Source organism: Podarcis liolepis (assembly GCF_965112155.1).
Source record: "Podarcis liolepis genome assembly, chromosome: 16".
NCBI lineage: Eukaryota > Metazoa > Chordata > Lepidosauria > Squamata > Lacertidae > Podarcis > Podarcis liolepis.
The window spans coordinates 14,162,396-14,183,814 of NC_139567.1; the positions used below are offsets into that span (position 1 = coordinate 14,162,396).

At 45.5% G+C, this 21,419-nt stretch overlaps 1 protein-coding gene across 3 annotated transcripts in view; it reads right to left on the reverse strand.

The window, feature by feature from the left end:
• Positions 1–21,419, reverse strand: part of KIRREL3 (kirre like nephrin family adhesion molecule 3) — a 741,064-nt gene that overhangs the window by 74,466 nt on the left and 645,179 nt on the right. For all 3 annotated transcript variants that reach the window (XM_083480504.1, XM_083480502.1, XM_083480503.1), the window contains one exon: positions 57–205. In XM_083480504.1, coding sequence (XP_083336630.1) covers positions 57–205 — 149 coding nt within the window. The remainder of the gene's footprint in view (positions 1–56; positions 206–21,419) is intronic.

Here is a 21,419-nt window from a genome sequence, read left to right on the forward strand (position 1 = left end):
ATTCTATGATTCTATGATTCTATGATTATATGGTCCAGCAGCTGAGCTGTACTTACAATAGACATCGACTGTCCTGCTGATGTTGGTGCTGCCTAAAGCGTTGGTCACCTCGCAAGAGATTGGTTCAAAAAAATATGTATGGTCAACAATGGTCTCATAAGAGTCCCCCGATGCTTCCTTTATAATGTGTCCCTTTTTAGCCCACCTGCAGAAAGACAACAAGGAGAAGAGCAGGGCTGTGTTATAAAGGCATTGCCACGTAAAACAGGTTTCACTGTACAAGGACCATACAGGGAAGGAGATGTCAAAAGAAAACCAAGTTAAGGACACAGGGATAAAAGTCCAATTCAGGCCACTCCCCTGATACGCAAGCACAGGTTGTGATGTTGCACTCCGTGTGAAACACCATTGTGCAGAAGCTCCTCCAGCAAATTTCTCCATGCCACCAAATGCTGTTCATTTCTGGTGGCTTGCGGAGAGACGGATAAAAAATGCTGGATCAGCCGTCAGTCAGTCAATCACAGATTTGTTTAAACCCATGTCAACACAGAACTGCTGGTTCAGCATGGTGAGTCACTGCGTGCAAATTGCTTGCCCTTTATTTATTTATTTTATTTAGTACATTCACCCCCACCTTTCATCTTTTTCCAAATGGCAGATTCAGGAATCTATGACAGCCTCCCATCCAGACCTTGACTTGCTTAGCTTTCACAAAGCAGATGCACTATGCACTCGCTGACCATGCCATAGAAACTCAACATGTGAAGCAGCCTTCATGTCCGTGGCATTATGAGTATCCCTCAAAGAGCACCTTTAATGGCCCTCTATGAAAAATAATCAAGGGATTGCCTCCTACTCCTCACAATTGTTGAATAACAGTAGCCCCATCCAAGAGGTCCCTCTCATGTTTTCCCATCATGGGGGAGAGTGGGGGGGGGCAGGCATAGGCAAACTCGGCCCTCTAGATGTTTGGGGACTACAACTCCCATGATCCCTAGCTAACAGGACCAGTGGTCAGGGATGATAGGAATTGTAGTCCCAAAACATCTGGAGGGCTGAGTTTGCCTATGCCTGGTGTGGGGGGTGCTTGCTGCTCCTACACCTGGCAACCCAGCCCCACCAGCATCCATGCACTGGGGCTAAATGCCTGAAGCAGGAAGCCAGCACTGCATGTAGAGGATCCTCAGGTGACTTAGAGCCCTGATTGGTGCAGGGTTCTAAATGGTGCAGCCAGCCTCTAAAAGACTGGATCATCAGGAATGCAATGGAGGGGACAGAGGTCAGCAAGTGTGTCCTTCCTCTCCTGACACACATGATGGAAAACACCTGAGGGAGAATGTCTGGATAGGGATAGACAGTGCAGGGGTGCCAAGCCTTTTTCAGCCACATTCCCTTAAGGGCAACATTGTGAGGGCCACATAACAGCAGTGGGCAGGACCAGAGGAAAATGGGTAGAGCAACAAATGGTCCCTTTGTATAGTAGGCTACTCTCCCCCCCCCCCGCCATCTCCATCCAGACAAGCAGGAGGCATTGCAATAATTCAATGGCATTTTCCAGCTAGGCAAAAATGGTTGGAGTGCAAAGCAGGGTCAATAAGGGAGAGGGGCATGACCTGGAGAGACCAGGTCAGACAAAGAGAGGCAGACAAAGAAACTTGGAAGGTCGTGTTGGTCCCTGGCCTAGAGTTCCCTTCCCCTGGGCTCGTGAACCAGTGTGGTGCACTGGGTCAAAGTGTTGGGCATACAGCAGTCAGACTTGGGCTCCAATCCCTATTCATTCATGAAAGTCACTGGGTATCCTTAGGACACTCATTTCCCTTGCTGCTTAACTCATATTATTGGGTTGCACTGAGAATGAAATGGGATAACCCCATGTGAGCATGGAAACCACCCCACATTGAGAAGCAGCAGCAAACCAAACCAAAAGTGAAAAAGGACTAAGAAACAAAGAAATAAGTTGTTGAAAGAAATTGCAATTGCTTGTGCTGTAGGCCAGGTGATGCATGTAACGTGTAACGATTGCTCTTATATTGTATTTTTTTATAAGGGTTGGCCTACAGATAATGTAAATTAATGAACTGAACTTAATGAAACAGACCTTTTTAAAAAAGTATGCATTGCGTACTCGAGTCCAGTGTAACCCTTGGACATACGTGCTATTCTAAACCACTTGCATTCCAATCACATGTGGTCAACATCACCCAGATTCTTCTGCTGGGGATATTTTACCACGACAAACACCTTTTTCTCAGCCACAGATGGCTGAATCCGCAGACAATGTGGAATTGGAATATATCAGCAGTAGAAGATTTTGCTAAACTATCTCCTGGGGTTGAGACCATCTGTAATGCAGATTCCAACTAAGTCATCCTAGGATGTTCATCCATCTCTGCTAACTGAACAAGTTCTCTTATAATTGACTCTTTCTTGACCTACTTATATAACCTGTTGTTTCTGGCAATGTAGCAGAAAGCCACCAACTGTTATTTGTTATCCAAAAAAATGTGTGAATGGGGAAGGGGGCCGAATTGCAGGGTTTTCACATTTAAAAAGAGCAGTTCCTAAAATAAACTGGGTGAGACCTCAGCTCAGGGGTAGCACATGTGATTTACATACAGAGAGAGAAAGACCCAATCTTCAGCCTTTTGTGATAAAAAGATCTCAGTGTGTAAGGCTGTGGGAGATGTGGAATAGAGGAGAAATTCATTTGGTCCACATTGTAAAACAGAGTGACCTAATTTGTTGGTCCCAGGCTTATGCAGGGGCCAAGAAGCAGCTACCCATTGGATTATGCATCTTTCCTGATTTTGCAAAACAACTCCAGTTAAAAATGTGTCCCCAAATGGATATTTTACGGGACAATTGCATTTTGTATAAACTGTGTGATTTGGGGGAAAGTGTGAACAATTTAAATGTGATTTTTTTTTGGGGGGGGGTGTTTGTTGTGCATTTTTATAAACAATCCACAAAAGAAAGCATGGAACAGACCTACAATTGTGAAATTGACCCCAGATAGAAATAGGTTGGTTCATCCATTCCTAGGGGAAAAAACCTCTGCTTGGGACATTGGAAGAAAAAGTCATAGATACAACATACACATGCTCACTTCTCTCCATGTGCACAGATGTTTCATTTTCTGGAACCAACTTGCGGACATATGTTATCGCAACAAGAAATTTGTACATAAGAAGTCAGACAGACACCGTGACAATTGTAACTCTCACCACAAGTCGGCAGGAAAGCACACCCACTGACCTTCATAGCAGGTAAGTGCCTCAGGCTGTAACCGCACCATGCATTTAAACCCGTATCATGCTACTTTAAACAGACACGGCTTCCCTCAAAGAATCCTGGGAACTGTAGTCTGTTAAAGGTGCTGAGAATGGTTAGGAAACCTTTATTTCCCTCACAGAGCTACAGCTCTTAAGCATTCTTTCTTCCCAGAGAATGAGTCCCTCTTCCTGGAGAACTCTTCGAATGGTAGCTTTGTGAGGAGAATAGGAATCTCCTAACAACTCTCAGCACCCTTAAGAAACTACATTTCCCAGGTTTCTTTGGGGGAAGCCATGACTGTTTCAAGTGATACAATGCTGCTTTAAATGTACAGTGCAGATGAGTCCTCAATGTCAAAGTTAAGACATGGGGTAGCATGTCTCTCTACGTCAGCGATGGTGAAACACTGACCTAGGGGCCAAATTAGGACTCCTGTTGGTTCTTAATTTCACCCAGGAGGCCATTTTCCTTCAGCCATGCCCCTCTTCCCCACATCGGTTGTCATATGACAGGCTGCAGAGAGTCTTAGAATGCACTTGTGATTTTTCTACTGCAAGTCAGTGCCTTTTAAATTTGGTGCCAATAGAAAGTCCCACTGGGATGGGTTCAACTCAGGAGCTCCTGAATGGAGCCAACACCAGCCCAAAACTGGGTGTGCATTTGGCACTGAACTAACCCTCATTTCTGCAGCAATCTTTGCACCTGGGGCTTGAATTCAAGAACCTTCCTTCACAGCTGCAAAGGAAAAATAAAAGCACCAGGAGTGCACTTCATGAATTGGGCCGGGAAACAAAGCAGTGCTATGTGTTCACGCCTTCTTGTTCCTGTGAACTATCTATGTAGCTGCTGCCTTCTGCGCTAGCTGCCATTTCTGGACTGTCTCCAAAGGCAGCCCCATATACAGCACATTACAGTAGTCTAAGCTGGAGGCTACCAGAGAATAGGCAGCTGAAGCCAGGCTATGTTCTGTATGAATCACAAATAAAGGGCCAGAGGCCAGAATAGAGATTCAGCAAGTGAATATGCACATTTATAGCAGAAAGCAGTGCTCGTTTAATCATGATGCTTGCAACAGGGACAAACTGCAGGGTAGAAATGAGCCTAGCCATGCTTACCTGGATCCTGCCCTCAAACATTCTATCAAGGGCTTTCGCTAATATGAGCACCTGGTGCTTAAATGCTCACAACACCCGTACAATGGATTCCAGCAGCTCCTGGTTGCAAACCTGGCTGATACCGACACACACATCCTCTAAATCACTGCTAAGCGTAGAACAAACAGGGGAGAATTCTGCCAGTCATGATGATTATTGGACAGGCTGAGCTTCCAGGCTCATAAAAGCAAGAAGACCCGTAGCCAGCCCCAAAGCGCCTGGGAAAATCCAGTCCAAGGTTTGCCAGTTCATGCACTCAGGTCTGTCAACATCAAAACACACAGTTCAGTTCCCCTGGGCTCCCCCCTCCTCCTTTTTTTAATCAAAGGGAACTTTATCCCTTTAAGGCAGTTGAAATAACATTATACTAGAAAGCCAAGCTGGCATTTGAAACATTGCAATGTGAAAATTGTCTTTTGAGGACAAGCTGTCAACTCAGCACTTAAATTAAACTGCTGTTTACCAAACAATAAGCAAATGTGACCTAATGGGGCACCATCTGGCATCCTGCCACACTGGGGATGTCAGAGATGGATAGATGGAGGAACTGACAGTATACGAGAGATTAGATTAAGATGATCTGGGGGACAGGTGGGTGCGGGGCAGAAACCTAAAAAACATGGTGGCATCTGCAATCAATAATAATAATAATAATAATATGGATGCCACTTTTCTACATAATGTGCCTAAAGTAGCTCACAACACAAGAGGAACACCACATTACCAATACATCATTACAACACCAGATTAATGTACGATACATCAATGAATAATTCATTTCGACAATATGGGTGTCGTAAGATTTTGAGTTTAGTACAAAGTAAACTATCAGTCATATAAAAATCAACTGCCAATCTAACTTCATAAGTATCTGCTGGCTGAAACTCATCACTCAGTAACTTTTGTCTTATGGAAGACGACGACATGGTTCAATTAGGCCTGATACCCAAAGCAGCATGCATTAAGAGGCAGCACTGGTGGAGCACTGAAACACACACACACACACACACACACACACACACACACACACAGTATCACTGCTATCTGTGGGTCATAATCAGAAATGCAAATATCTAGCACAAGGCAGGATAGTGCATCACACATAGTTTCTTCCTGTTACATAAAGATGTAACCACATGAAGAAGGAGGGGAGAGGCACCTCCTGTCCTGACTCTTTGCCCCTGCAAACCCATCAGTGTAGCTAAGCTTTGAGCAATGGAACTGGAGCGTATTAAACCGACTTACTGTTGCTAAAAGCAATGTTTATTTATTAAGGACATTTTAAACCTGACTTCATCGATTGATCTCAGGGCAGGTTTACAAAACCACTTAAAAAATTTAAAACAATAAAAACCATCATCATAACAAAGTAACAGCAGTTAAAAATATAAAATTAAACTTCCAAACACACTGATTAGAGCAGTGGGCTAACATCCCAGAAATGCCCAGGGAAACAGGGAGGTTTTAACCTGGAGTTGAAACACCATACTTTCAGGGGGAGGGCACTCCATAATCAAGGGGCCACCATGGAGAAGTCCCAACTGGTGCTGGAAGGAAATGCACTGTGTTTGAGACTAGTTTCACACTTTATAGGGGTGCCAATTTGAATAAAATATTGTGGGGGGCCAATGTAAGCCCCGCCCCAGAGTGCACCCCCCTTTTGAATGGGAATGCTAATCGCGGCCCCTAGGAGTTGGCTCCTATGACGTTTGATGTATCAACTATGGCATACTGATGTTATTTGCAGCAAACACAGTAAGGGGAATGATACATGGTTGTTCTTATAACATGTGAGTGGTCCAACAAAGGTACCCGGGTTCTGATCGCATTGTTCCAACTGGTTAAAAAAAACCTGTTTTGATTGTCATGTTTCTTTCTTTTCTTTCTTTCTTTTTTACAACCAGCTTGTTTTATTATATATTTTAATTAAGGATATTTCAATGCCCTGATGGTGTTGTTATTGTCCATGTCGGCAGTGTCATTTTTGCCTATTTCCCTCAGAAATAGCCCAACAATTTTGGGGAAGAAGAAGCGCAACAACTTTTCTGGCCGGATTTTCACTTTTTGAACAGTGGCAACCCTAGCTTAGAAGCCATTTGGGCATATAAGTGGTATACAAATAAGTAAATAAAAATTGTACAGAGGTAGTTAAGTACATACACACCTGTCATTCCTCTGTTACAAGAGGAGTAACAGTACAAGGCAAGAGTGTAACAGTACTATACATAATTATCACATGAAGTGTGGATTCCCTGTTAGAATCAGGGTGTGGGCAATGGCGGAAGAAGGGGTGTGTGGTGGGTGCGGTTTGTCCTGGGTGTCATCCCTGAGGGGATGACATCCCCGTCCCGATCCCCCTGGATGCTCACCGTGGGCGGCACCCCCTTGGGATGCTAGCTCCGCCCCTGGGTGCACAGCATGTGACCTGTCTGGGTGCTGGAGCAGCGAGTTCCGCCTCTGGGTGTGGGGCCGGCTTTAGGGTTTGCCGAGCTTGGCATTTATCTTGGGCACCAAGCTGGGAGGGCCACCAACCTAAGCCTAGTGGCTCAATGTTCGGTGAGTCTACTGAATGAAGTGAGCTGCAGGTGGTGGGAAGAGGAGAGGGGAGGGGAGGAAAAGCCACTTCTGCCCTGCAGAGGAGGTGGGATTGTGGGCGTATTGGTATTGTTTTGTAGAAGGAAGAGGGGAGGAAGCGCCATCACCTGCCCCGCATATTGAAGGGTAGTCCGATAAAGGATTCTGTGGCGCGTGGCCCTGTCCGAAGCCTATGGAGGTGAGGGCCTAAGGCACGCCCCCCCAGCGGTGACCCCGGGGGAGTTCCTAGTAGTTGATGTGCAGCAGCAGGACTCCCCCTATTGGTGGTTAACCCTTTCCGGATTTCAAGCGGACAGGCTGAAGCCGGATAGTCTGTTAGGACCAATGCCTAAGCCAATACCGCTCATCACCTGTAACCAGTAAAGTTGTGGCCATATTTAGCCCATTAACCTTAAATAATTGTGTCATGTGTCTTTATTTCCACCGGGGGGGGGGACTCACCACGCAAGGGAAAGAAGGGAAAGGAAAGAACTAGCAGCAATTCTCAACACACTCCACACACACCCCGCCCCAGTTGTTTGAGTACTAACTCTGAAATAAATTTCCATCAATTAGCTTTTAAAGTACGCTTCCCTTTCAGTCTCTAGTTTGATGTCATTTGTTCCAGATAAAAATCAGCGGAATGCAGCTTCACTTTGAGGTGACATTATGAAGCCCTAAGCACTACAAATGTGAGCGCTATAAATAGGAATAATAATATTAACCTGTGAGCGGAAAGGGGTCAGTTTCAAATGTCGACAGCTTATTTATTCGTTTGTTTGTAACTTTCCTTTGTGTTTGCGCCTTTTTAAAAAAGAATGAATGCCTCACCCCGAAACGGAGCAGGAGAGCAGGGGTGGCAATGCAGCAAAAGAATGAAAGGAAACTCCGTCACCGTTGCTGGGAAAGCGGAGTTGAATCTGCTAGCAAGGCAAGGGCTTTCGCAGTCCTGCAGAAGCCATACAACATGGCAACACTGCAACCCCGTCTAACAGAAGATATGCCGGAGGGACTCTGCATCCGCCATCCAGGCAAGCAAGAGACCTTGCCAGAGTTCAAGGACACATTCCAGCTAGGCAAGAACTGCTGGGGTGCAAAGCAGGGCTGGTGATGAACATGGCCTGGGGTGAGTTCTGAGGCCCAGCCAGAAAGGCCTGGAGGGCCATGTGTCCCTAGGCTAGCAGGGTAGTAAGGCACATGCCTTGTAGGCAGGGGATTCCTGATCCAATCCCTGGTATCTCTGGTTAGGGCGCTCAAAGGAAACGTGCTGTGAAAGACCTCTGCCTAAGATCATAGAGAAGTGCTGTCAGTCAGATCAGAGCAGGGGTGGGAAATCTGTGGGCCTTCAGAAGTTGGTAGACATTGTTAAGACTCCAGCTCCCATCAGTTCCAGCCAGCCTGGCCACTGATCAAGGGTGAAGGGAGCTGAAGGCCACCAGTTCTCCAGAGTTGGAAGTAGACAATACTGGGCCAGATGGACAAATAGTTTGACCTGGAGGGCCCTGTAGCTTTCTCCATTATGAATAACAATTGAAGGGACAGAGGAATAAAAGAGAGACACAACAGAGAAATCTTCATGTTTATTTCAGAAAGTGAGGCTCAATTGGTGGTGCTCAATAGACCAGGGATGGGGACCTCTGGCCCACCAGATGTTGCTGGACTCCAGTAGTCATAAGCCCTATTCAGCATGACCTAGCCAGGGTTGATGAAATTGTAGCCCAGGAGTATCCGAAGGACAACAATTAGCCACCCCTGCTAGTGAGCCTTCCCCTAACCCAGATCTGCCCTTAACTGAATTCAGTTTAGACTTGGTTTTTTGGCACTTGGATGTAATTATGATCCACTGCTCTGGTCTAATGCTGCCATTCTAACTCTAACTCCAACCATGCCCACTTCTAGATGCATGATGCACCCAATTCCTACAGTCATCTTGCTTTCAGGCCGGGGGAGCCTGCGTTTGTCCACAGACAGCTTTCTGGGTCATATGGCCAGCATGACTAAACCGCTTCTGGTGCAACAGAGCACCGTGACATTTACACAGCATGGGTGGCACTGTGGTCTAGACCAATGAGCCTCTTGGGCTTGCCAATCAGAAGTTCAGCTGTTTGAATTCACACAATGGGTTGAGCTAACATTGCTCTGACCCAGTTTCTGCCAACCTAGCAGTTCGAAAGCATGCCAGGGCAAGTAGATAAATAGGTACTGCTGTGGCAGGAAAGTAAACAGCGATAACAAAATGGTGCACTGCTGTCCCCTGCTCCTGGACCTGCACAGCCACCCCACCCCCCCCCCCCAGTTTGTCAAAAAGGCTAGAGTCTGAGGCCTGTGATCTGTATGCACATATACTTGGCTTGTGCAAATGCCCTCTCTCAACAGTGTTTCTGACCATAAGGAGAGAGACTGTCCAAAAGCATGCAGAAGAACAAGTCTTGCTGAAGCAGAGCCAGAATGGCTTTTGCAAAGGTAAGTCCCTTTCACAGCAACAAGCATATAGATGGAGGTGATGCATATGACATTGCGTACTTAAGACTTTTAAAAAGCCTCTGACAGTGCTGCCTCAAAACTCTGGAGTAAGTAAGCTTAGCAGTCGTGGAACAAGAGAGGCAGAATGGGAATAAATGGAGAATTCTCCCAATGAGCAGATGTAGAAAGTGGAGTGTCCACCCACCAAAGAAAAAAACAGAACTTGCACTTTTTAACTTGTTACTTCTTAAGCTGTAGCCCTATCTGATGCTGATGGGAAGCCTGCAAGCAGAAACCGACTGCAATAGCACACCTTGCCCTTGTGATTCCCAGCAACTGGCATGCAAAAGTATACTGTCTCTGATGGGTAGAACATAGCCATTATTCAGCGCACACAAAGCCCAAGAATGCATGCAGGTTAGCAGTGGTGGTTGGTGCCCATTAGGACTGGTGGGTCGAGAGGCAGGGAGACAGAGCCATTGACAGCAATAGCCACCTAATCCTAGCTTGGTCCCCAACTTCCTCTCTGCTCAGTTCTACCAAAGCAACACTAAAAGAAGCTGGTAGGCAATGGTATCCTCTGGACTGGTTGTGGGCAAAGAGGCAGGGTAATGGGGGCTGATAGAGTAAACTGAAGTTGGTGGGGCAGTTCCCAATTTGTCCCAATGGATCAGCCCTCACTGCAGGTCAGGAGCAGGAACAGTGGGGTGTGATCCTGGTTCTCCACCTGCACAGCTTCAGCCTGTGTCTCTGACAATGTGAAAAGGGGTTGCAGAAGACCTGAGCTACCAATGGGGAAGGGAAGCGAGAGCCGCCAGATCCGGACTACTGCCAATCCTGTGGTTAAAAGTCCAAATCCGAAGGGTGGGGGGCTGGGGGGGTGGGTTGAACAGCAGGGCTCTGCACTCCAACTGATGACACGAGCTTTTCAAAAGAGATATATTAACGGTACAGATGTGAGCTCAATTTGTATGCATTTATCTCCTTTCTTCACTCATTTATCTTCACGCCTCCAACAGATGCTGACTAGCCATTTCAGCTTCTCCCCCCTGCTGGGTGATTGGGGTGTGCATAGAAGTAAATCAGCTCCCTCTCCGCCTCCCCCCTCCCCCGCTTCTTCCTTTAATAATTAATCCAGTGACTTTGCTTTTATTTTTGGCCTTGCATTCAACAAGCTCATGAGAGAAGCACTTTTTTGTGCTTTGAATGCCGCTCTCCTCGTCCTTGCTGTAAACCGGAGTGTCTACCTAAGTTTGGAATACTATGCATTCCCCACTTCCCTGAGAGGTGAGGCATTGCCAAGGTTTTTTAAACAATGGCAACAGCATCAACAACAACCCACTCAATTAAAAATAAATACAGTGGTACCTCGGGTTATGTACTTAATTCATTCCGGAGGTCCGTTCTTAACCTGAAACTGTTCTTAACCTGAAGCCCCACTTTAGCTAATGGGGCCTCCCACTGCTGCCACGCCGCCGGAGCACAATTTCTGTTCTCATCCTGAAGCAAAGTTCTTAACCCGAGGTACTATTTCTGGGTTAGCAGAGTCTGTAACCTGAAGCGTCTGTAACCCGAGGTACCACTGTAAACCGGGGGGGGGGGGAGAGAGAAATGTGGCCCTTCCAGGCTTTCTATCTGGCCCTTGGGTCTCTCCCCAGCCACATCCATCACCAGCCCTGCTTGGGGTTTATTGCATGGCTGGAATGTGCCCTTGAGCTCTGATAGTAACTCTTGCTCACCTAGACTGAGGATAGAGTGGTGTGTCTGAGTTTGTGTGGAAACTAGCTCACCGTAGAAACATTCTCGTTCTTCTCACTTTTGCCTCTGGCCCTGCTGACCACTGGCATGTGGCTCTTGGAATGTCGCCCAGAAGAAAATGTGCCCTCAGGCTGAAAATTGTCCCCCTCAGCTCCTATGTTCATGATTCTTCTCTAAAATGGATCTGGGTAGATGCCTAAAATCCAGTGGTCACCCAACTCTCCCTCATTTTGCCGTCTTTACCTCCCAGTTGAGTTTTCCCAGGTTAAAACAGAAAACAAACACCTTCCCCCTGTCCTTCTGTTTGTCTCTTCTAGGGCATTTGCAAAATGCCTCTCCTGCTGCTCTTCACCTTGCCTTAAACCCGCAAATGGGAAGAGTAAATGAGAAGCTCGAATCCATGAAATGAAAAGCCAAAGTTAATTAGTTCCTATCAGCATGATTACAGAATGCTTCGGGGACCGAGCACCTAATTGTGCAGAAAGTCCCATTTTGGGTGATTAAGTTAAAAGCAAGTCTTTTACGGGGCACAATAACTAGCCTCCCCGTGTCTCTTCCCTTCCTGGGCGTGGAGCACAATCAGCAAATAGGGCTGCTACCAGTCTGCGTGGGAAAGAACATTGTGGTCGTTCCAGCTAGCTTGTGATCCGATTGCAAAGCCCTCACTTTGCAAGAGGTGAAATGTGACAGGGCCTATGGGTGCCAGTGTTATGTGATGATAAGGAACTGTGCATTTTGATGAAGCACGCTTGGTAATCCACTTTGTCTAGCCTGCTGCAAGATTGACACCAGACACCTAAATGTAAGGACCAGAAATATCCCCTTAGAAACAGCCTTTCTAGAAAAGCTAACCAATAGACTGAAACTGACACGGGGAGAAATAGAAGAGGATGCCTTCACTCCAGTATGGCTCCCCTTCATCACATACACAGCCCAACAAGACAATAACACGAACCCACTGACAGCGTATGATTCAATATGACACATGCACAAACAAATCCCATTGCAGTCAACCAAAGACAATCAACCACACCCTAGGCCACCCCAACATCTCTCATCACCAAGGAAACATAACAAGGGAATAGAAAGAGAACCTATCTAAGTGATACTGACACAAAAAACCCATGTATACACTAAGTAAAAGAACACAGGCTTTACCACCCCACCCCCTCTCTCCCACCCCCCTTTTCTTCCCAACCCTATACTGCATATATCACCAATGTCTCACAACAAATGTAACTGATCTGTAGAAAAGAGATCTGAAGAAAGAGACAATGCATGTGCCACGCCACGCCCCCAGGTAGCCAACCAACCAGGTGGAGGCTTGGGGGCGGGGTTTAGCCACTCAAATGCAGCCGCAGCAGCACTTCCCTTCCATTCCGCTGCACGACCCCCAGTGACATCAGGGGGAGCTTTCAGTTGTATTTGCATCAACAGGCTCCTCCCACTGGTGGTTAACCCTTGTTAGACTCACCCCTCCCTGAGGGGGTGGAGTCACGCTCTGTTGTTTTATCCAATGCCTAAGCCAATACCTCTCACATGCTGTAATCAATAAAGTTGTGGCCTTTTTTAGCCCATTAACCTAATATACTGTGTCCATGTGTCTTTCCTATCCCCAAGCAGGTGGTGGGTCCTTGAATCACAACAAGTTGAGGGGCATCAAATTGGTTTGGACCACTACAAAAAGCAGATCAAGCCAATTCCTCCTCCATCTCCTGTAGTGATGGATCGGGATCCTGGTTCATTGGCCTGAACCAGCTGGCCTCTTCTAATGTTATTATCGCTGTGTTGGAATGGAGGATGCCTTGCTGAGTGCCAGCTCAGAGGTCACACAGAAGAACAGAAGCCAGACTCCTCTAAAGCCACTCCACACCTTCATTTGAATCTGTGTGAAGAATGTGTTTGGGTGCCTGTCATTTATTTATTTCCTCCATGCTGGATGATTATATGAATTAAAACCCATGGCAGGCTTTGTACCTGAACACAGTGAGATTCAATGAAGACATATCTGAGAATACAGAGCGGCCTTCCCCCTCCCCACCCCCAGCTCCAAAAGGAACACTCTGGAGAGGAAGCAAAGCCTTAAGAAGGCAGCTGCTGTGGGAGCTGCCAGCAGATGTTCTCCTTTATGGACAATGATGAACCAGTAATTAGAGCAAGGAAGAGTTTGCATCCGACAGCCGAGAAGTTAGTTATACTGACAGTTCTGTAAGGGATAATTCAAGGAAGACGCAAATGACTGCAAGGAATGCAGCCATTCCTGTTAACAGCCTTCACAAAGACCACCTGGGAGAATGGGAGTTTCTCATCTACTAGTCAAACCACAAGAGATCAGCACATGCCTTGCAAACAGGCCAAGCTGGAGTCCCATGTAGTTCTCAAGTGTGTATCGAAATATGGGTGAGTCTGAGAACCAGGGTGGATCAACCAAAGAGGAAGCAAAAATGTCAGAGGAGTTGTCAGAGCAGAAATGGTCCCGGTGGGGTTGGAGAGGAACAGAGATGGAGGAAGCAAGAGGAAGGGTTGGACAGGGCTGGAGTCTGTGGTCCAAAGCCTTAAGAGGGGAGAGTGTGGCCCATTCAAGGGAGGAGACAGTAGGGGGGGTAATGCAAATGTTTGCAGCAGAAGGTGGGGTTAAGGGTTTTGATTCTAGGAAAAGAACCTCAAGGAAGATCTCCTTGTAGGGGGAGAAAGTGGGCCAGTAGCTCAAAGCTTGATGGGGCAGAGAAATCCTAGAGAGCAAGCAAGGTAAGAAAGGGATCAGGCTGAAGTGACCACCGTACCTGCTCCTATGATGAGTAGTAAAGCTTGCTTTTCTGTGAGTGAAAACAGGGGACTTTATGACATGGCATTATCTCACACAAGTCTTGAGGGGACAGGATGTTTCCAACATTCTCCTCTTCCAACTTTCTCCACAGAGTTTGGAGTTCCAAATGGTCCGATCTGGTCAGGAAAGTGGAACTAATGCAGTAGAAATCCTCCATTGTTCTTTTCTTTTAAACTTTTCAAAATAGGGATACTTGAAAATGTGAACACCCTTGTTCATTTCCTTGTGGGTGCCCTACCAACACTCTTGAGCCTTTTGCAATTGCCCAAACTGAGTGCATGCAAAAGCCTGACTCTTTCTGATCAAACTAAAGTGATGTTCATGCACCAACTGGACACAACTCCCCGATCCTCTGTGCTTTTCCTCCCTCATGTTTACTGATTGCACACTGCTACAGCACCACAGAAAAACAATATTGCTGCACATGATTCTCTGCAAATTATTTTGTGTGCGATGTTTTACCAACCCACAACCCACCTTTCCTCCAGGGAACAAAAAGTGGGATACATTGTTCTCCCACACAAACATTTTTATTTCCCAAGAACCCAGTGTGGTAGTTAGGCTAAGAAACATCCAGTGAGATTTGAACCTGAGTCTCCCCAACACAACGCTCTACCCTCTCTACTGCAATGACTCTTGAGGAGGGGTGGGAAAAGCTACAAAGAGAAGACAATGATGTGCAGCAGCTAGAGATAAGAAGTATTGCTCTATGTAATAAAATAAATCCATTTGAAACAACAGCAAAATGAAAGGCTGAAGAAACAACCTCTCTCTCTATTTCTTCAAAAAACTGTATTATGCTGAGTCGGACCCTTGGCCCATCCAGTTCAGTGTTGTCCACATGTTTGCAGACAGTGAGTCTTTCCCAAATCTGCCTGTTGGGGATTGAAACTGGGACCTTCTGTATGCAAAGCGGATGTTCTAGCACTGAGCTGTGGTCCTTCCCTTCATGGCTAATGGCACCATAGACCTACCACCCCCACCTAATGCAACCAAAGTCCTCTCCATGATAGCCCTGCCTATAGACACCCCCCTTTTCTGGCTCCTAAACCTTTATTGTGACATTTCCTCTGTCACATCCCTTGGGAGTCCCTTACTGTTGCTCTTTCTACTATCCAGCCAGCTTCATTATCTCTCTCCTTGGCTTGAGGCCATTACTCTTTGTCCTATGATTTTCAGAGATCACGGGCAATTCCTTACTTTCATTTATATTGTTGCCTTGCAGGTATTTATAGATTGCGATGGTGTTGCCCAGGGCTGTTTCTGGACTATATAAATTTCCCTCTTGCAGCAGTTCTTGAGATGACTTACCCTGTAATCCTAGTGTCATTCCTCCCCTGCCTGCTGCCCCTGCGGCTGTTGCTACTTTCCCCTCTTTCCTCCTTAAACAAAGCAATATTTCAGGTGTGGAAGCTGCACGGCTGTGCTCCACACAGATTGTACAGTTCTCTTAAATGAATCAGAACCCTTATATAAATCAGTTGCAGGGCAAACATTTCCCAATCATTTGTCTCCCCTGTTGCTCCTTTCTGTCTGTTAAAATTACCAAGGGATAGTTCTGTCAGAAGAGCATGAGATTCTTAATCTCAGGGTTGAGGAATTGAGCCCCATGTTGGATGAAATATCCCTGTACTGTAGGTGGTTGGACTAGATCAGTCATTCTCAACCTGTGGGTCCCCAGATGTTGCTGAACTACAAATCCCATCACCCCTAGCTAGCAAGGCCAGAGCTCAGGGATGATGAGAGTTGCAGTCCAACAACATCTGGAGACCCTCAGAGAACCTCTAGACTAGACTATCCTCGTGGTCTCTTTCCAACTCTACAATTCTATGAATTGGGGAGGGGGAGGCACCCACAAGATTACGCAATGCCTTCATATGGAAAGTGGCTTAAAAGCCACATAGCTAGCAAAGAACACTATTTGAGAAGCCTTGCTGGATATCACATTACAATGTATGTTGCATTTTTCTCCTTCAACTTTTTCTTCTTATTTTTAATGCAGAGTTCAAGCTGAGGATCAGACTTGGAAGGTCAAATGATGTCCTGGACATGCCCATTACTGACTTTCATGCTGATATATCAGCCTTCAAGGCAGAATTTATCTTTTTGCTTCAAAATTTGGGGGGCACTGGAAGGGGAGGGTGAAAAGTTTACCAAAGCTGCTCCCTTAGCTGCCCCCCACTACTTGTTCAAAGGCAATGAAGGGAAGGGCTGAAGTTCAGTGGCAGAATATATGGTACCAGATTCAGTTCCTGCTGCCTCCTGGTAGGGCTAAGAGAGACCCCTGCCTGAAGCAACACAGTCAGTAAGTATAGACAATGCTCAGCTAGGTGGACCCATGATAGCTTCCAGTGTTCCTAACTTGTGTACAAAACTCACAACTATAACTCACAACACTATGTCCAAGCAAACTGCAGTTCTTCATTAGCACCACTACCAACAACACATCCAAGCTACTTGAGAGGCCATACCTTAGTGGTAGAGTGTTTGCTCTGCATGCAGAAAATCTCATGTTCAATCCCTGGCCTCTCCAGGTAGGTATGGGAGAGACTCCTGCCTGAAATCCTGGAGTGATGCTGCCAGTCATGTGGACTATACTGAGCTAATCTAAACCCTGATTTGGCATTGTGCAGTTTCCTATGTTCCTATGATGGCTAGAGATCTATGGGGTATAGGTAGGGCGGTATGCAAATACTACTACTACTACTACTACTACTACTACTACTACTACTACTAGTGATCTAGAGATACCCAGTGACTGGTAGTCTCTTCCACTCTGTTCTGTCCCCCTAGGTATCCTTAAAGCAGCCTTCCCCAACCTGTGCCCTTCCAGATATTGTTGGATTACAACTCTCATCATGGCTGATAGACATAGTAGTCCAAAATATCTGGGATGTACCAGGCTGAGAAAGACTGCCTTAGAGTGATGGCAGATTGCCCTTACTCTGTCATAAAGCCAATCTCCCTCTCTATCATCTATCTATCTATCTATCTATCTATCTATCTATCTATCTATCATCTGTTGATTGCATTTATATTCCACTTTTTCTCCAAGGAGTTCATGATTCTCATTTATTCCTCATTTATTCCCAACAACAACCCTGAGAGGTAGGTTGGGCTGGGAGGTAAAGACTGGTCCATGATCACCCCATGATTTTCGTAGCCAAGTGGGGGAATTGTTGACCACTTCACTCTCTTTCACAGTTCTCGCCGCAAATCACCAAATGACCATCCCTCACAACTTTACACCCAGAAAATGAGGTAGGGAAACTGGGGAACTGGTATTTAAGCAAGAGATGCAAAATTGCTTCCTGAACGTTTATATAAAATCTTATCTTGCTATTTTGAAGTGAATGAGCATTCTCGAGCAAGCAGAATAACAAGCAGACTAGTTAAACCACAGGCCTTTGCTTGGCCAATTAACTGAAGGAAATTCAGTACTGCAAGGCATAATGACAGATACTGGTTTAGGTGGCTTTCTAAAAGGATGAAACAATTTCATACAAGAAATTGAGTGAGTTTATAGTATTCCACAGAACACACTATAAAAAGGTTGGAGGCTAGTTCTGTGGCCTTGGGTGTAGCTGCAGGTAGTTGTGATCCTCTAGCTGCACCTGCATGATCCTAGACTGTCAACTGGAATAAGAAGGCATGGACATATTAATTCAGTAAGTAGTAAGAATAATAAATAATAACACTGGCTCTGGCACAACTGCCCAGACTCAGAGATCATCATCTGAGGCCCTTCTCAAGGTCTGGGCAGTTGTGCCACAACATGATGGGGAAAGGCAAGGCAGTGAGAGAGATGTGTGGGAATGTTGAGGGTGGAAGGAGATGATATATTGTTTATTAATATCTTTCCTAACTTGTGCTAGCAAGTTTCTTCACTTAGCAGAGTGCATTCCCTTTCTTACGCAGCAGAAAGCTGGTTGCAAACACGTGTGAGTTTCTTAAGACAATAAGCAATTCAATCTGGCTTTTCCAGATTGAGATATGTTCTAATATTCCTGGTAAGACCCCTTTTGAATCCCTCCTAAAAGAATAAAGACACCAAGCCTTATTCATAAGTAACAAAATGTAGTCTTACTCATGATCTGGCAGAGCACAGTGTGATCACTGAAGGCAGGCTTTAGGCTTAAAGTTACAAACATGTACAAACAGGTTTACCCCCATATGGGAGATAACCTGGGGGACTGCTGTGGCAGCCAGAAGTCCAGTCCAGGTGATGCAGGAAGCAGGCAGGACGTACAGGAAGGTCGAAAAAAAAGGGAAGAGGTAGCAGCATGACTTGGCCTTTTACCAGGTCTGGAAAGGTCACGCTCACCTAGTAGTCAACTGCAAGGAAGGATGCTCTAGGCCAGGAGGAACAGGAAGTTTCGACTGGCTGGATCAACATCCCCTGCATGACCACTCTAGCAAAACAGGTAATGTTGTACTTGACTGCTCCCAGTGGATTACATCCCACAAGATGGAATGCCAATCTAGTAGGAAGACCGTATGAGGCAGTTGCTCCAAATCCTGCCACCTCTGAGGGAGGTCTGGATGGTGACAATGAGAGAACAGGGCCTTTTCTGCAGTAGTTGCTTATCTATGGAATGTTCTCCCCAGGAAGGCCCTCCATCGTTTCAGCACCCGGCAAAGACCTTTTTGTTTTCCTGGGCATTTTGGGACAGCACCAATGCTGAGTAGTTTTTTTTATTTTGACCATGTTTTTAATATGTTTGTATATTTTTATTATTGCATTTTATTATTGCTTTGGGACTTTTTGTTGTTCAGTAAGGTTCAATAAACTTAGCCTATCTTGTTGTTCATACATCTTGCCGCACCACCTCTCTAATTATCCATCCATTTTTCTTTCTCTCTACATACACAAGATCAGGACAAGAAGCCACATTTCAACTGTTTTAGTTCATAGGGATCTCCTCCTGTGGTGTTAAAGGAAGGCCTTGCAGATCAAGGAGTTTTTGTGAAAGTTTCCCTATCAGGAGCTGATCAGCAGGCTGCCTTCCTTAATCAGCTACCCCTCCTTTGCTGTCACACAGTTTGAGGCTTTCTCCCATCTGACATCTGGGAGTTTAGCTTAGCAGAGGAAAAACCCCAAACCATTTCACACCTTTCAGTGCCTGCCTTCTGCGATGGAAATAGGTGTTTTCACAGTCCCCGAGTCTCTCACATTCTCAGGATTGCTTCTTGGGCTCTAATTCATGTGGCCAAAGAGTTGGAGATAAATATATCCTTTCCCTAGTCATAACACCAGAAAAAAAATTCAGCTACTGTCTCTCTGCTCAAACTGTCAGCTAGACAAGTTTCTCAAGGGCTAGAAAGTAACAGAGTGTGGTTGGTTTTTTCCCCTGGAAAGGGTGGTAAAAGGAGCACAGAGAGAAAAGCAGCAAAGAGATAACTCTATCTGCCCTCCCTCCCATCATGGCGAATTCATGAATGATTGCAGAATTCCACCTTTTGCTGTTGCAGGGTATCAGTTTTGTTGGCACAGAATTTAAATCTCTCTCACACACTTATGTACACTGCAGAGTGTACATAGCCCTGAATATAGAAGTATAAATCTCAGAATATCTTCTCATTATCCTTTAGCTCCTCCCTTTCAATACACATCACTCACAGTGCTATTTTAAATGCACCCTGCCAATAAATACAGATCTCAAATAAATTTTGATGAAAACGGAAACTAGAGTGGAAATCGCCGGTGTTCGCTTACACATCCCATGTCTCCAACAAAAATCAGTCTAGTGAATGCAATCAGTATTCACTGCTGTTTCTGTTACTGCTGCTGCTAATGTTTTCAGTCCACAAATGATATCTCTGGGCACCCTGTCCGGGATTGGGTCCTTGGCAAATGTCCAGTCATGTTGAACCTTGGCGTTGATCCTGTGGATATCCCAATCAATTTTCTATCAGCAATCATCCCAATTTCTTCAGAGTTTTCTTCTTTTCAGGTATGTCATACTGACCATAAAGTCTCTTGCAGTGCTTTTTCTCTCTCTTCATCCAAATTTCTGATGTGTCACCCTCACTCCTTTCTTTTCTGCTGCTTTTCTTGCCCACATTTCTAACCTTTCTCAGTCCCTATATATTAGTTTATTTGTTTTCCTCCTGTTCTCCCAGGGGCATCAGAGAAGCACCTCCCAACTCCATATTTTCTGCTAATCTAATTGGCGTGCATGATGGAGGAAGAAAACACATTTCTACCAGGAAACTGGTTTCTAGTTTCAGGCTTCAAAGGAGATTTTATAAGCAATAGTGTGAAAACGGTGATTAAAAATATGGGGCGGGGGGGCTTGGCTGAGCCTTTTTAAAGTATTCAACATTTATACATAAAGGTTGAAAAGGATTCTGATAAAAAGCCTTTCCTCCCAAGGAACAGCATTTTTTATGATTTGACGGATTACTTTTCAGAGAGTGCAAGTTGGAAAACAAACAAGAAAAAAATATGGCTTATGGCAGAGTGAGGAAACTTGTGGCCTTCTAGAGGCTGTCAGACTCCAACACCCATCAGCCTGAGCCAGCAAGGTCTAAGACCAAGGATGATGGGAGTTGTAGTTCAGTAAGAGCTGAAGGGCCACAAGTTCTCCACCCTGGCTTATGGAATCCATTGCCACAAGATGTGGCTTATAAAGGGTTAAAGAAATTCAAGGAGATTCCTAGCACATTCATATTATTTGATGTTTCAAACTGCCTTGAATAGCTGAGTGTTCCAGATCAGCCTCTTATAGAGTCAACAGGCCAAGCTCCACCAAAACTGGACTCTTGTTATTCCATCCTCAAGCAAAGTCTGTTATTCGGTCACCCAGGAGAGGGCCTTCTTGGTGGTGGTGTTGTGGCTCTGGAACACTTTCCTCTTCTAGTTCAATGACTGCCTTTTATACGTATAGCTGTGTTTTTAGATTTGCATTGGATGTTCTCAATTGCTTTTAAGTCGCTATGAGAAAAGGCACTACAGTGGTACCTCAGGTTAAGCACTTAATTCATTCCAGAGGTCCGTACTTAACCTGAAACTGTACTTAACCTGAAGCACCACTTTAGCTAATGGGGCCTCCTGCTGCTGCCGCACCACCGGAGCAAGATTTCTGTTCTCATCCTGAAGCAAAGTTCTTAACCTGAAGCACTATTTTTGGGTTAGCGGAGTCTGTAACCTGAAGCGTCTGTAACCCGAGGTACCACTGTACTAAATATTGTAAAATTATTATTACTGTCAATAATAATGCCACCGCCACCACCAGCATTAAGAACAACAACAACAATTTTAGGCACCATTGGAAGTGACATCTTTGGTAGGGAGGGGTCATGACTGAGGCGAGGTTAGCATTTTGGCAGGAACAGATTGAGTGTGAATCATTTGATGCGAATTGTAA